Genomic DNA, 15,519 nt, shown 5'->3' with positions numbered 1-15,519 from the left:
AATGGAATTCTCTTCTCTCCTAGAACGCAACACATGCTATTACTTTGTTAGTGACAACTTTCTTTTGTTTTTTTATCTAGCATCATGCATACCTTAAACACCAGTTTAAATCTCTTTCTCCAAAATGCCTTCTTAAATTTAGGTTAACTTTTCCTGTAGTGGCTTCTATAATACACTGGTGTTAGTACACTTTACTATTATTATTTATTTAATCATCTACATTCCTGTATAAACAGATCTTGTAGTTCCTGTTCACCACTGTAAAATAAACCTGGCACAGAACAGATAATACTCACTGAATATTTACTGAATCAGTAACAAAAAATAAGAACTTTCTCATCAATCAATCTCTCAATCAATCTCCTTTCCTAGTAGCTAACCACTAATTTGAAATAGAGCTGCTACTGAATAAACAATTTTATGATAAATTTTGGAAATTTCTTAAATTAAGTCAAGTTGATTAGCTAATGATCTTACAATGTTAATAAAATTCCAAGATCATATAGTCATAGTGTCTCGTTTGTCTAAATTCTCTATTTTACAAATCTTCCTTTGGTCCTTTCTTAGTCATAGCTGGTAAGTATGCTTCAACTTTTTATTTCCAAAGAGACTTTAAATTTGCTCTCCATTTGCTCTGTTTTCCATTCTCAACCATCTTACGGTTTTCATCATCCTTCTCCCAGTGTCTTTGCTATATGTATCTAATTGTGTTTTACTTAGTCATATATTTTTACCCTTTAATTCTGGTGTTATTTTATATACTATATACTCTGGATGTCTCAACAGAAATCATTTGCTTGTGAAATTACGTGGAAAATGAGTTTCAAAGAAGAAAGAGTATTATTAATTTCTAAACCCTGGCACACTGAGCCACAAAGATGCTCAGTAAACAATTGTTGCTGTTGTTGTTTTCATCTTTCTAAGCAATCACGCCTTGCTTTAGCTTTCAGTGTTAACCTTCTGTATTTTGGTTTCTTTTGTCTTAAGAATTTTTTTTTTTTTGAATCTTAAGAATTTTTTAAGGGGACTAATCCCAGTCATTGAGGGTCAAAGTGACTCCAGACTCCAAATATCATAGTTTGCATTATTTCAGGTTTTGAACTGATTCCCAAGTCTTTAAGCATCAAGTATAAACTTAACTCATCTAGTGTGGATAAGCACAGGCCATGTAGAGCATAAAAATAACCCACCATTGGGGCCCTCCCTGGTGGCGCAGCGGGTTAAAGCACAGCACTAAGAAGCTAAAGCCACTTCCGCATGCCCCGGAGGAGATCCACATGTCGCGGCAGACCTCTCCTGACCCGCTCGCTGCTCCCCTCAGCAGTGTACTTCGTCGATCTGCCTGTTCTGCTCCCTCTCTGTCTCTGGTGAATCCTCTCACCCTCCACATCTGTGGCCTGTACCCCAGTTCCATATGAATAAATAAATCTTAAAAAAAAATAAATAAATAACCCACCAAATCCAGCAATCTTACCTCTTGGTTTGTTTTCTGACCTGGTTTCATATAGAAAATAAAAACTGTATCAAAGGGACGACATGGCAAGAGATCCAGATACCCAATGTCATCAAAAAATCCAGGTATCGTGGAGTCAAGTGCAATGAGGTGAGGAGGTAGACGACTATTTGCAGGTTCCTACAAAGGAAGAAAGAAAAATGATTATCTTTTTCATTATCCTACTTATAAAAGAAATGCTTATGATTTAATAAAAATTAAGTAAAAAAATTATAAACGAGTACAACCAGAACCCTGAAAAACCATTTAATATTCTGTATACTTCCTTCCAGTTCTTTCATCGGCCTTTTTATGGGGGGGAGGTGGGGGTAGAAAAGAGGATTGTTAAAAACAGTTGAGAAAATATTATATGTACAATTTTGTATCTTTTCCTCTACAATATACTTTCCAGAATTTCTTTTACATATTGATTTATTTATGCATACAAGAACTGGGGTACCGGCCAGAGGTGTGGGGGGTTAGAGGATTTGCCAGAGACAGAGTGGGGAGCAGCAGGGAGACAGAAGAGGTCTTGCTGTGCCATGTGGGTCGCCTCACTGGCTAGGGATTGAACTCTTGCTGCAGTGGCTGCGGATAGCTTCATATTGCTGTGCCTTGACCTCTTGCACTGCCAACAGAAATTCTGGTAGGCCCCAGAAATTTTTTTGAATCCATTTTTCTCCCTCACTCATTGCACAATGGAAATATAAAATAGCACAACCACTTTGGAAGAGTTTGGAAGTCTCTTGCAAAGCTAAATATATTACCAGGCAACACAGCAACTGCATACCTTGTTATTCAACCAAATAAATTAAAAACTTAAGCCCACACAAAAACCTGCACACAAATGTCCACAGCACCTTTACTCATAATTGCCAAAACTTGGAATCAACCAAGATATTTTTCTATAGGTGAGTGGATAAACTGTGATACATCCCTACAATGGGATATTATTCAGTGGTAAAAAAGAAATGAACTATCAAGTTAACTGGAGGAATCTTAAATGCATAGTGCTAAGTAAAAGAAGCCAATCTGAAAAGACTATGTGTTGAATGATTCCAACTATGTGACATCTGGGCAAGGCAAAACTAAGGAGACAGTGAAAAGATCATTGGCTACCAGGGATAGGTGGAAAAGTGGAAGGTTGGTATGTGAAAATGTAGAGTACATAATTTTTAGGCCAGTGAAACTATGCTATATAAAAATATAATGTTGGACACATGTTAAAATTGGCCAAAACCTATAAAACTGTACAATACAAAGTGAACTCTAATATAAACTATGGACTTCAGTTAAAAAAACACTGATACTGGGCTCTCCCTGGTGATGCAAGGGGTTAAAGCACTGCATTATGAAGCTCTCCTACTGCATCATGAGTTTAATCCCCTGCCAGGGAGCTGACCCACATGGCGAGCCAGACCTCTCCTGACCCACCCGCTGCTCCCCTCAGCAGTGTATTTCAGTAAATCTGCCTATTCTGCTCCCTACTCTGTCTCTGGTGAATCCTCTCACCCACCACACCTCTGGCCTATACCCCAGTTCTGTAAGCATAAATAAATCTTAACAACAACAAAAAAAAACAAAAACCAAAACCAAAAACAACAACACTGATACTGTCTCATCAATGGAAACAAATGTACCACAATGACATTCATGGTATTTCTCAGGAAAGGATGGCAAAACTTACTCTTTACTACATTAACAATGATTGTGATCCTGGGCCTCTAATCTATAACACAACATTCCTAGCAAGGGGTGGGATCAAACTCCCAAAAACATTAATTAAGATTAAGATTCTCTAGTCAAACAGATCAGTACTTAACACTAAGTAAAATAAGACTAAATAACTTGTAGCAATTCAGGTCAGATTTTGACATAAGTAAATATCTGACTGCTATACAAAAAAGCTCTTGTTAAATTTACTTTTAGTAATAAAGTTTACTAGGAGAAGAGTTTCAACATTTTTTGAAATTATCTACAGATTTCACTTAAATGTGTTAGGGGTTCCTACATTATCAAGGAAAACCCAGAGCTGGAAACAGCACCAAAAGCAGCCCCCTCTGAATGCATTCATGTGGTGAGTTGTCTGCGAGTTCATACGTAACTTATAGCATATAGAATCTCATTTATTTCCATGCAGTGTAAGACTTTAAGCAAGCAGTTTTTGAAAAAATTTAATTCCTTGTAGTTATGAGTAAATTTATAAATCTTATACATATACTTTAGCTATCATTAGCTGATTATTTATGAATATATCTACTCATAAATGTTTTTCATAATTACCTTCAATGCTTCTAACGACAAAAATCCAAAGTGTGAAAGGAAGAGGCGTGCTGTTTGAAATTCCTGGGCAGGAGGTGGGGGCTTACAATCTGTAACTGGATCAGGAAAACTTCTCTTCTGCAATTCCTCCTCACTCTGTTGTTCGAGGTGTATTTCATAAGCAATCTGCTGGGCCATACCATTCCTTAATTTTTCATGTCTCTCTTCTAACTGAAATAAAGCAAATATTCATTTTTTGAAACTACCACAAATTTAGTAGAATTAACCTTAATTTAAAAGTGGTGAAAATAAAGCTAGGAGCAAAAAAGTAAATGAAGGTAATTTAATCAACATTGTTTCAAATTTAATACCGAGTATGCAACCCCAGTAAGTGTGTTTAAGATGAAAACAAATACAAAAAAGCCTCTTATAAAACCTCAATAATGGTTCCTTTGTCTCTTTGCTGCAAATTGAACCATTCTGTCTGTTTCCCTTCAAATAGGCAAGAAGAGGGCAGAATTTTTGTTCTCACGCCTCCTTCCAGATCATTGTCCATCTTCATTCTAGAGCAACCGTTTGTTTTGAAATCACTATCCATATGTATTACTCACCCACTCCCAAATGTACTTCCCCTTCAATCCATCCTCAAACCATTTAAATTTTCCACTTATAATCCTAGATCCCAAGGACTTTTGAAGAAAGTCAGCCGAGTTAAGCAACTTCACTACAAATGACACTATGTAACCTTAGCTGGGCTGCCTGGTATTTTAAGAAGCACCTTTGATTTTCTATTTCACTGCTAAGAACAAAGACCAAATTTTACATAAACTGCTTCAATTTTCCTCTAATCTACCCCATATGTCTTGACTCCTTCTTTATCTTCTGTCTTAGCATAAGTATCCTTTTTCTAGACATCATCACATAGCTTCTGAATCCTGTTGCTTCCAGTGCCTTCCTTTATTACTTATCAACAACCCAATTCATCTTACAGTATAACCTCTATCATGTTCATATTCCTCCCATCCCTGAATTAAAAGAAAAAAAATCAGCTTTGTTTCTTCTTAGGCTATTTCTTCACACTATTATCTACTCTGTAGCCCTCCCCTTTATTGCTAATAGTTTAGTTTACATTTAATGCCTCTTTTTCATCAATCATTTATTTCCCAGCCTGCTTATACTCTACCCCCCACTGTAACACCCCTCTGAACCTCCTCTCAAAGGTCACACCAAAATCCAGGGGTCTTCACTTAAAGCTCCTGTTTCCTAATTTCTCTAGAACATGGCAGTCTAGACAGCCATCTGTTCTTTTATGTGCTGACAAACCTCTGCTCCTATGTCTTAAAATTCTTTTCCTTTCACCTAGCTTAGAAAACAATCCAAATTAACCTAAAACCAAGATCTTTTTCCACCTTCTCATATGTGCCCATATTTCTGGAACTGGCCACTGATGCCTTCATCCTTCAAACCTGAAATCTAGTGGCTCTTTGCCTTCTCTCATCAATCCAAAAATCCTCTTGGCCTACCTCCAGTACATTTCATGTATTTAAGCTTCCACTATCAATGATACAGTCCTTCCTTCCCCCTGAATTAGTCTCTGAATTGGTTTCTCTTCTCCAAGTAACTTCCCTAAAGTCCTTCATGTCACCACAATGTTGAAACATACCAGGGATCAACCCAGGCACCTCAGTAATACCTCTTTTCAAGAGATGTCCAGTTTCTTTCAACCAACCACAACCTTTACTTGTCTTACTAGACAGTAACCTCTTGGAGTAGAGTCCAGTCATCTTATAAATCACCTCTAAAAACACCAAAGAAAGGCAATGTCTTGACCACAGAAGTTGTTTAAGAATAGATATCTATAGTCTTTCTCTTAACAACAGCTGACAATTTATCTTACTTCTTCAGTAACGATTTCATGCAAATCTGGAATGCTCAGATCTGCTTTCACAAAAGGAATCTTATCCACTTCCTCAGGAAAGGGTCGATGTTTCACAGTATATTTAATTCCAACATCATTTTTAGGAATTGGGCGAGGCTCAGGCACAAACAGCTGTTAAAACAAAACATGATTATGTTTATTACACTCAGTGTCATCTGTCATCTGTAACAATGTGCATTTCCCTGAACTCTGGCTTTCTCTAAGATTACATAACATAGGAACCCAGCAAGAATGTGTAAATACTGCTGCTCAGAGTAAAGGTAAGCAGTCTGTGTACCAGTGTACTCTTTCATTTTTGTAAGAATGTCCATCAACTTATTAGAGGTTTTGTAACTAAAAACTGACCTGTTGTAGATCTCTATCTCCCTAGGCCTGAATCTCCCATCTTCAATGGTAAGTCAACGGGTAAGGCATTTCAAAGCTTACAGTTCAAGCTTCTTTATTCCTCAAGGGTCCTCAAATCATTCCACATAATAAAGTAAAAGTTGAGGGCCACTGGACATCTCTAGACAGTGAGTTCAATTAGAACCTAATCATGGCTTAACTGACAGAGTATGGGCACTGATTGGGTATAGGTCTTTGTAGCTCCAAGTCCCAGCTTCAATACATATTAATTGTCTGACTTTCACTTTCACATCTGGTGAGTGGAAACAAGCCATCCTTGTTACAAGTATCCTTGTTACAAGGATAAAATAAAAATGTGCATGGCACATATTAAAACCGCCAACAAACTAGTTCTCTCCCCTCCCCTTCCCTATTCCCAACACTACTCCCTGACCCCACTATTATTCCTTTCTCCTTGTCATTTCCCCGTAACCTGGAATACCTTCTGATTTGCTTTTGCTCCTCTGGGTAAAAGGCAAAGTTGCTGTGCCCAAGCCAGTCTTCCAGACATTCCCCGGACCAGCACAGTGACAGAGGGGAAAAAATCATCTAGAAAAAATGTTGATATAAAGGTTTTTACTTCAGACAACCACTTTTAAAATGCACCTGTTATTAGCTGCAGGTTTCAAAGCCCTAGCATTGTGCTTCCCAAACCTTCACCTTTGTGTACACCCTCTGTAATTTCTTTTTTATTTCCCCCCTCTCCTCCCTTGAATCTTCTGTTATTTCTCATATCCATGTACCTTAAAGTACTATTAATTTACACTGTATCAACCACTTTCTTACCTTTGTTTTATACTTGAATTTATTTTAAATGCACATGGCACTAAATAAAAAATGATGTTTGTTTGGTGTGCTAACTTTGTATTTTTAAAACACACATAAGGTTCACCAACATACCTATTACCACCTCATATACCTCAGTGATACACATACACTTAATGTATTTTCATGTTGGGACTGTGCTAACTGCAAGAAGACAAATTTTGCAGTGCTGATGTGAGATTGCCTTTGTTTATCACTGCTCGCCACAGGCAGGGACTATTACCGAGCAGTACTAATGTACAGGTTGACTTAACACTGGAGAAGGCCCAAAGTGCTGAAACTTACTCTGTTCATTTCCAAGAGGTTGCTCCAGCATTGCCAGGATGACACTGTTGTCTAAGACAAAGTACCGGAAACTATGCTTGTTGATGGTTGGCAGCCTGGAGTATTTAATTAAAGTGGTCTCATTAACCAAACTACAAGGAGAGGCAGGACCACTAGGTGAAGGAAATGCTCCGAGCAACTGCATAATACTATGGAGAATGGGAAAAATAATAGTTAATTCATAGCAGAATCGTTCAAGTTTATTTCATATTTCAATTTTGACCTCTGCTCTTTTGAATTGTAACTGACCAGTCATATTTCCTTTTCACAAATCAGATTTACTCCCTGTAGATAATGCCAAGGTGTGCTGTCCAGATTGCCTCCTACCTCCCAAGACGGAAAGATCCATTCCCCAAGATATAGGGAGATGGTGGCCACAGCTTTCAAACGACTTCTTCTCTAGGACTTTACCTCAGCCAACTAGAATCACTTAACCTAAATCAGAGCTCCTTCCTGGGACAGCCCCTATGCAATGAATGGCATAAAACCCCAGTTCCCTGGTCTCAATTTGAGAACTCTGAATGCCCAACCCAGTTCCAAAGCTCTTGCTGCAGCTGCATTAGTTTCATTCTACCCTCTGCTTAATCCTTTTTTTTCCCCCACCCTTTCACAGGAGTGCTCCTGAGAGCACTTTCCAATGAAATTCTTGCAAGCAAATTTCTCAGCATTTGCTCCTAGGGAAACTGACTTATGGTAGATACTTCCAAATTAGGAAGCTCCTAAAAATCTGTTTAACAATTCTGTGTACTCTAGGTTTCAGGAGTATGCTAAGTAGGCATTTCAGACCTAGAAAAAGACCCAAAGATCAACCAACCCCTCAGTATTTTAGATGAGTAAACTTCAGGTTCAGAAGAGAGAAGTAATCAAGTGATCAGACACCAGGGTCTGCTGCCTTCTCACTGTGTGGCCGTAAGTAGGTATTGTCTTCATTTTACAAAAAGCAATTTGATGTACTAAGTTACATGTCACAGAATCACTGTAATTATTAAATGAGAATATAAGAAACATGCTTTATAAACTAGAATTCAACTGCTTAAGGCTTAACATTCAGAAATATTTATATATTTAGATTTCTGGATATACATTATGCCGATGAATAAATTACATAAATAATACTCACTATGTGCCAGGTACTGGTCTAGGCACTTTGAAACACTATTTTTATCTAGTAATTATAACAACCCTAGCAGACAGGTACTGCTATTATTCTCATTTTAAATTGAAGAAACTGAAGCAGAGATAAAGTATCTTGTAATGAAAATATAAGATTCATGTGATCCTAATATATCCTGACCTTTCATGCACACCTCATACAGAAAACTACCCCAGCACTACTTTTATCATTTCAATTGTGATTGGTCTCTCTCTCTCTCTTTTTCATTGTAATGCTTGGAACCAAGAGATTCTGATAAAAGCAACATTGTTTATTAGATACTGTTCCTCCATTTTCTATCCTCCTAAGAGTAATGCCCAAGATTTTCAAAGACCAAGAGAACCTGGTGAGTTTGGGCCTCTAAGAATTTGAGGAAAATAACTGAAGCAACCAGAAGACTAGTGATGGGAATAAGCGGTTCTGGTTTTCTAAAACCAGACAGATATATATGTCACAAAGAACATAAGGCAGGTGAGCTTTCAGTATTCCACGCAACATTGATCCCAGCCAAACCCATCTCATTTTGTGCCGTCTCTGTGCAGCCGTTTTCATACCATGTTAGGGTGGCTTCAGCAGCATCCTTTACCCTCATAGATGCAGGATTTGGCTCCTTATCTCCTTTGTATTTGACCTCTTGCTCACTGTTTTTGGACTTACTTCCTGAAATCCCTAGTTCCACAATCTCTAGTACTTCCTTTAGACAGTCCTAGAAGCAGAAAAGGCTGATCAGTTTTTATAATAACTCTTACTTATCTTATAAAACAAAGAAACACAGTAGTTCCCATTACCTGTGGTTTTACTTACCCACAGTAAACCCATTTGCCACAATATTTTGAGAGATCACACCCATATAACTTTTACTACAAAGCCATTTTTCTATTTTGTTATCAACAACGATTGCTGATCTGTTACAGGGCCTAATTTATTAATTAAACTATATCATAAGTGTAAGAAAAATATAGCACATAAAGTTTGGTAACATCTACAGTTTCAGATACCTACTTAGGGTTTGGAATGTACTTCCATGAATGACAGGCTCTACCTACTACATACCAAAATGCTAATATTGGTGATGTTTTGGTGGTGAGACTAAAGTTTGTAATTTTCCTGTGTAGGTGTAATTGCACAGTAGTATAATAAACTACTACATCTACATTTTCTTTAAAGAACTAAATTTAAATGTTTCACAGAGCTAGATAGTAAGTAATGATTAACTCAATTTTTTTCCATCATAATATTTATAAAATTACCATGGACTGTAAATCATGAAAGTGAGATAGCAGTAATTCAGTTAAGTCTGGATGATCTGTAAGATTTTAGATATCCAAAAGAAATTTATTTTTAAGCCTGATTGTAGTTTTTAAGCAAGATCATAACTTCTGGTATCACAGCTTCAGAAGCAACTAGGAATTAACCAACAATATTATTCTTTTACCTATGTAAAACTACAACCACCCCAATGAAACTGTGAATTCTTTTCAACTGTCTATCTTCCTATGAGACATTAAACTTCTCTAAGAAAAGCAATCTAAATATCTATTTTACTTAAAAGTAGAGAAATGTGAGCAATATAAATGAAATTTTTAAATACCAGCAATGTTGACATACAAGCTATGCTCTAGAAAAACATTTTTGATAGTTGAGATCAATTAGCCAAGCTCTGTCTTTCAAAAGAATTTCTCATGGATTAATTTGCAACCAAATATAAGTATGACAACAGATTTTAAGTTTTACCAAAATAGAGTAAATATACTGTTTAAATGTACTGTTGTATTCAAATTTAGATAACTTCTTTTAAGAGACAATTTCCCAACACACATTTTTATTTCTCCTTACTGTCTTGAGATCCAGTAAACTAACCTTTTCATCAAGCATATCGGGGTGTTCTGTCAGCCAGACACAGAGACACTGGAAAGCTGCCACTATCATGGAGTGCAGATCCCGGGAGTGAAGAGGAGCTGGCCGACTACACTGGTATACAATGTAGCTGCATACAGAACTGATGGCTCGCTTCCGGTCTCCTGAGTCAACCATGACCTTCACCTGCAGCATATTCATATGAGGATCAGTTAGCCAGGAGCCAGTAACAATTTCAAAGCACCTGTACTGAACCTGGCCTTTCTGAGAATGTGATACAGCACAGGAAATCTTGCTTTCAAAATATTATTTATGGGGGATCACAGTATTTCAGATGTGCTATTAAAATACAGAACTGATGGCTCGCTTCTGGTCTCCTGAGTCAACCATGACCTTCACCTGCAGCATATTCATATGAGGATCAGTTAGCCAGGAGCCAGTAACAATTTCAAAGCACCTGTACTGAAAAAAGAGGGTATTTTTCAAACCACAAAACACTATTTCTGTTTAGCATATTTTTTCTTGCCTAAAACTTAAACTGCTATGGTGTATCTACTCATCATCACCAGGTCTCAAAAGAATAGCTGGCAACAGAGCATGTTCATATTTTACAAGCTTCCTACTTGACTCTGTAGTAATGCTTCAAAGGTTACAAAGTTTTAAATAGCTCCTCAGAGGTATAATTAACAAATAGTAAACCACAATATCAAAATATGGTAACATTTTGGTATAAGGATACTCTTGTAGAACTATCACTACAATCAAGATAGTGAACAAACTCTACCCTGCAGAATCTCATGTACATCTACAATCCTTCCTCCCATTCCTTTATGCCCCCTCTCTAGTTAACATGATTTGTTTTCTGTCACTGAAGTCTAACTTGCATTTCCAGAGTTTTATATTAAAAAGAAAACAACAAAAACAAAACCCAAAATAATACTTTTGTTCGGTGGGGGGAGTCTGGTTTCTTTTATAATGCATAATTATTTTGAAACTTGTCTACAATTTTGTATCACTCATTCCTTTTTCTTGCTGAGCAGTATCCCAATGTAAAGATAACAATACAGTTTGTTTTCCTAGTCTCCTGCTGGTAGACATTTGGATTATTTCTAGGACATTACAAGTCTGAACTTTCCCATACAAGTCTCCTGGAATTGGAACGACTGAGGGGGTGGGGGGGAGGGTGGTGGAGGTGGGGAGTGCACATAATAGATGCATTTTTAATTTTTGAAGGGGCTTGCAAAATTGTCTTCTAAAATACTACTACTATTTAATATGATAGCCAACAGTGCATGAGTTACTGTTCTTATTTTTGTATATAAACTATGTTTGAATATAATCAACACTGTAAAAGCGATGCTAAAGGGTTGGGAGATACATTAAAAGGGAGTCATAGTCCAAAATTTCTGGGCTAAAATAAAGGGATTATCCTTACCTTTGCCAGGCCAGAGAGGAGTTCTAAAGCGGCCAGTGATATGCTCATGTCTTGCCTCCACTGAGAGTTGAGTCTTTGGGTGACCAGATGAATGCTGCGTATCAGGAGCCCAGCAGCTGAATCTGTATTAAGAGCTAGGATATAACCCCAATGCCACATCCCACAGGGAGGGAAAACAACTAAGCATTAGTAACGAAAGCACAGCATTCCACTAGGCACAGACCACAGCAGCCACAGTGAGTAACATGGGCACCCACACAGTGCTATGCCCCCGCCCCACTGGCCTGATTAAACAGTGCACAGGGCACACACATTAGACCAGAGCAGTTTCTGGCTCCCAGCTCAGGTACTTAGATTTGACAATTTCACTATCATTCTGATAACATTAAAAATCTTAAAATTTCTAAATTAATTCATTGTCACATTTTCCAAAAGTCTATTGGTTGTCTCCTGAGAATTTTTAGAGGAAGGAATTCAAATTAGAATATACTCAGATACTAGGAATTATCTTAATGCATACACTGAAACTATTTTCAGGTTTAAATCTTCAAAAGTCACATGCAATGCCTTTTCCAATCACATTTTAACATTAACTCTTTGAGACTACTTTAATACTTCTTTAAAAAGTGAATTACCAAGTCGCTATTTTTACTTGGCCTCTACTTCTATATTACAAAGTAAGTACTACTTAATATTAAATTAGTAAAATATTAAATTGAAGTTATAAAGGAAGCTTTAGGGACATTATACCTGTCAATCCTATCAGAAAGAGGGCAGTGACAACAGAAAAAGGAATGATCATTAAAGAGAGACATTCATGCGACACTAACACAAATTTGGATTTCTTAGTAAAAAAATACTTTATGACATTACAAGCAAAACTAACACCAATTTAAATGTTGAAACAAACAATAACTACTTAAAACACTTATATTAGAACACATGCAATAATGCAAAACTTTTAGTTAAAAATGTTTTAGAAAGCATGAACAACAAGTAAATTTTCAACTTATAATATTCTTAAGCCATAATGAGTAAGATAATCTAAAAAAAATTCTTCATAAATGCAATATTGAAAAATGTTGAGTATCAGCATAATGTCTTTATGTATCTGATATGCTCAAGGATACTCAAAGCAAACTTTAACCGTAGAAACGTGCCTGGAACTCTAGGCTCATGAACTCTCTTGCTGGCTGAAAAATTAAACTGACAACTAAGGAACTAGATTCATTACAATCTAGTTGGAATAACGCTCACAGAAGACTTAATATACTATTGTGTATAAAACCATAAAGACACCCTCAAACTCACAGAATCCATAAAGTAAAAGTCCAGAGTAAAGGCTATTATCGAATAGGTGCTCTGTTGGCAAATGTTTCATTTGACAAGGTAAAAAATAAATGTTTTCCTTTCTCTTAAATTTGTGACTGAAGTGTATGTATTTTAGGCTACATACATTTAACACATGATTATTCTACACAGATTCTTTATTCCTTCACCTTCCACCCTACATTGCAATAGTTGTATATTGGCTGACTGCTATTAGACTGTGAGGCAGTTCCTACATCCTATTTGTTTTTGTTTTTTTTCTTTTCTTTTTTAATTGAGGTGACACTGGTTCCAACACTGTCTATGATTTAGAGGAGTAGGCCCACACCTCCTCAGATGCATATCACCATAGCACACCTACTACAGAAGCACCCACAGTCCTTTAGCCACAGGTCATCGGGCTTCTTTCCACCTATACCTACTCCCATTTTCCCTCTTCAGTCATATTTCTAGGATTTGTTTTGGTTTTGTTTTTTTCAGTTCCCTTGTTTTGTTTCTCTATATGCCACACCCACACCCTCTTTGATTCTGTTATTACCAGCACCTGGTACAGAATATAGGAATGTTTTCTGACTGGTCATTATAATTACTTATAAAATCTAATAAGCTAGCCAAAATCTAACTACTAAAAACTATTTTTAATGCTAGATAGAAAATGTTTTTTACTTAAGTTTATGGGATCAATTATTAGCTGTATTATACTCAAATACATAAAATATCATGTTTCATTTATAAGTCTGGTTAAAAGTTATTCTGTAAACTCTGAATCTCACAACCACAAACAGGGCTTACCATAGTCCCTTAGGAGAGCCTGGGCAGGTCTTTCACTATCAGGAGTTGTGGGCTCCGTGCTTCCACCACTTGCTGAACTAATTCCACTATTTGTGCGACTATGACTCTTCAGGTTATTTTCTCCACCACCCTTAATAAAAATGAATCAAATATTTGAGGGCTACATTCACAGTTGACTAGTAAAGCCTGAAGTCAGTTATTAAAAAACATAATAAATGAGGCCCTCCCTGGTGGCGCAGCAGGTTAAAGCACAACACTAAGAAGCTAAAGCCACTTCCGCATGAGTTCGACTCCCGCCTGCCCCGGAGGTGACCACATGGCGCGGCAGACCTCTCCTGACCCGCCCGCTGCTCCCCTCAGCAGTTTACTTCATTGATCTGTCTGTTCTGTTCCCCACTCTGTCTCTGGTGAAGCCTCTCGCAGCCCCTGAGCCTCTGGCCTGTACCCCAGCTCTGTATGCACAAATAAATAAATCTTTAAAAAAAAAAAAAACATAATAAATGAAATGTGCCAACCAACATAAATGTTCTAGATAAAAGCTAACGAAATATTAAAACTGCTAGTGTTTTTGCATAGACACTGGGAGGTATGAAGGGTCTGATGATTATAGATATCCATTCTGGGGTCTTCTTTGGTGCTGTTTACAAAGGGCCAGCCCACAAACTTTTCCATCTTCACTGATAATAACTCTCAATCCTCAAAGAAATACACTAAAGCCTTCCAAGCAAAACTTCAGGACTGGAATACAATCTTTAAAATAAACCTAGGCAGTTGTCCCAGGCCTGCCTGCCGGTGACTAAGCAGGTGTCTCTTCACAAACTTGTCCCTTTGAGGGACAGCTATTTCTGCCCACTTGTGTGTAGACAAGTGCCCTTACTTTCCCTTTCCCTTTTCTTATGTATTAAGTCTGCCCTTTCAGATATGTAAAATAAAATAAACAAGTTATTTTCAAATGTAGCTACATGATTAATATAAAAGTTAACTCTATGTACAGAAGCTAACAAAGGTATCTAGTAAAGATTTTCCTCGTTCCCCTCCCCCCATAAACACAATTTATTATATCTAGATTGTTGATTATTATTAGTCATAATGGGATACAAATTTCTTTAATAATAACCTGACCACCTAACCTACATCCACCCATCTCATTCAAGTATAAACCCTATTAATTTTCCCACTGCCCAGCTTTGACTCGATGTATAAGAATCATGTATCTTGAAAACAGAAGCAGGGAGATAGGCGTCTCAGAGAAGCTTTACTTTTTTTAAAGAAAGAAACATGTTTTGAAGACCCTCAATGGTCTAATATGGTCTATAAGCTAAGAAAGAGATGGTAAGATGGGAAAGAATAAATTAAATGTTCGCTTATAACTCGAGTACTACTTATACTAGGGATGCAATAAATTACGGATTTCTAGATTGAGCCAGCTCACTAGCATAGTGAGGAAAAAAAAAATTTGAGAAATGAGTCTTAGGCAGATATGCCTAGTGTATAAAGGCTTTATTTAGCTGGAATTTCTGTCAGGCAAATTTTCTCATGGACATAATTGAAAAGCAATGAAAAATAAGAAATCTCAAAATACATTTTAAAGTATGCTCTTTACAATCTATTAACTGAATTTACAAATAAAATACTTTTAAAAGCCACAACAACAAACATTTTGAAATTTACATGAAATCAGAAGTTGATATTCTCTAATATTCTCTGACAGATAACATGTGGTTTGC

At 36.9% G+C, this 15,519-nt stretch overlaps 1 protein-coding gene across 4 annotated transcripts in view; it reads right to left on the bottom strand.

The window, feature by feature from the left end:
- Positions 1 to 15,519, bottom strand: part of RALGAPB (Ral GTPase activating protein, beta subunit (non-catalytic)) — a 75,108-nt gene that overhangs the window by 15,256 nt on the left and 44,333 nt on the right. The window contains exons 15-24 of one of the 4 annotated variants that reach the window (XM_012728298.1): positions 13,793 to 13,922; positions 12,422 to 12,430; positions 11,672 to 11,805; positions 10,240 to 10,422; positions 8,934 to 9,085; positions 7,188 to 7,375; positions 6,520 to 6,626; positions 5,652 to 5,804; positions 3,776 to 3,985; positions 1,475 to 1,633 (exon numbers count right to left, since the gene is read on the bottom strand). In XM_012728298.1, the coding sequence (XP_012583752.1) occupies positions 1,475 to 1,633; positions 3,776 to 3,985; positions 5,652 to 5,804; positions 6,520 to 6,626; positions 7,188 to 7,375; positions 8,934 to 9,085; positions 10,240 to 10,422; positions 11,672 to 11,805; positions 12,422 to 12,430; positions 13,793 to 13,922 (1,425 nt within the window). The remainder of the gene's footprint in view (positions 1 to 1,474; positions 1,634 to 3,775; positions 3,986 to 5,651; positions 5,805 to 6,519; positions 6,627 to 7,187; positions 7,376 to 8,933; positions 9,086 to 10,239; positions 10,423 to 11,671; positions 11,806 to 12,421; positions 12,431 to 13,792; positions 13,923 to 15,519) is intronic. The other 3 variants (XM_012728300.1, XM_004687376.2, XM_012728301.1) reach the window with 3 other exon arrangements.

The sequence above is a fragment of the Condylura cristata genome, unplaced genomic scaffold (genome assembly GCF_000260355.1).
Source record: "Condylura cristata isolate star-nosed mole 26May11 unplaced genomic scaffold, ConCri1.0 scaffold00022, whole genome shotgun sequence".
Classification (NCBI taxonomy): Eukaryota; Metazoa; Chordata; class Mammalia; order Eulipotyphla; family Talpidae; genus Condylura; species Condylura cristata.
This window is presented reverse-complemented; position numbering and strand designations above follow the sequence as displayed.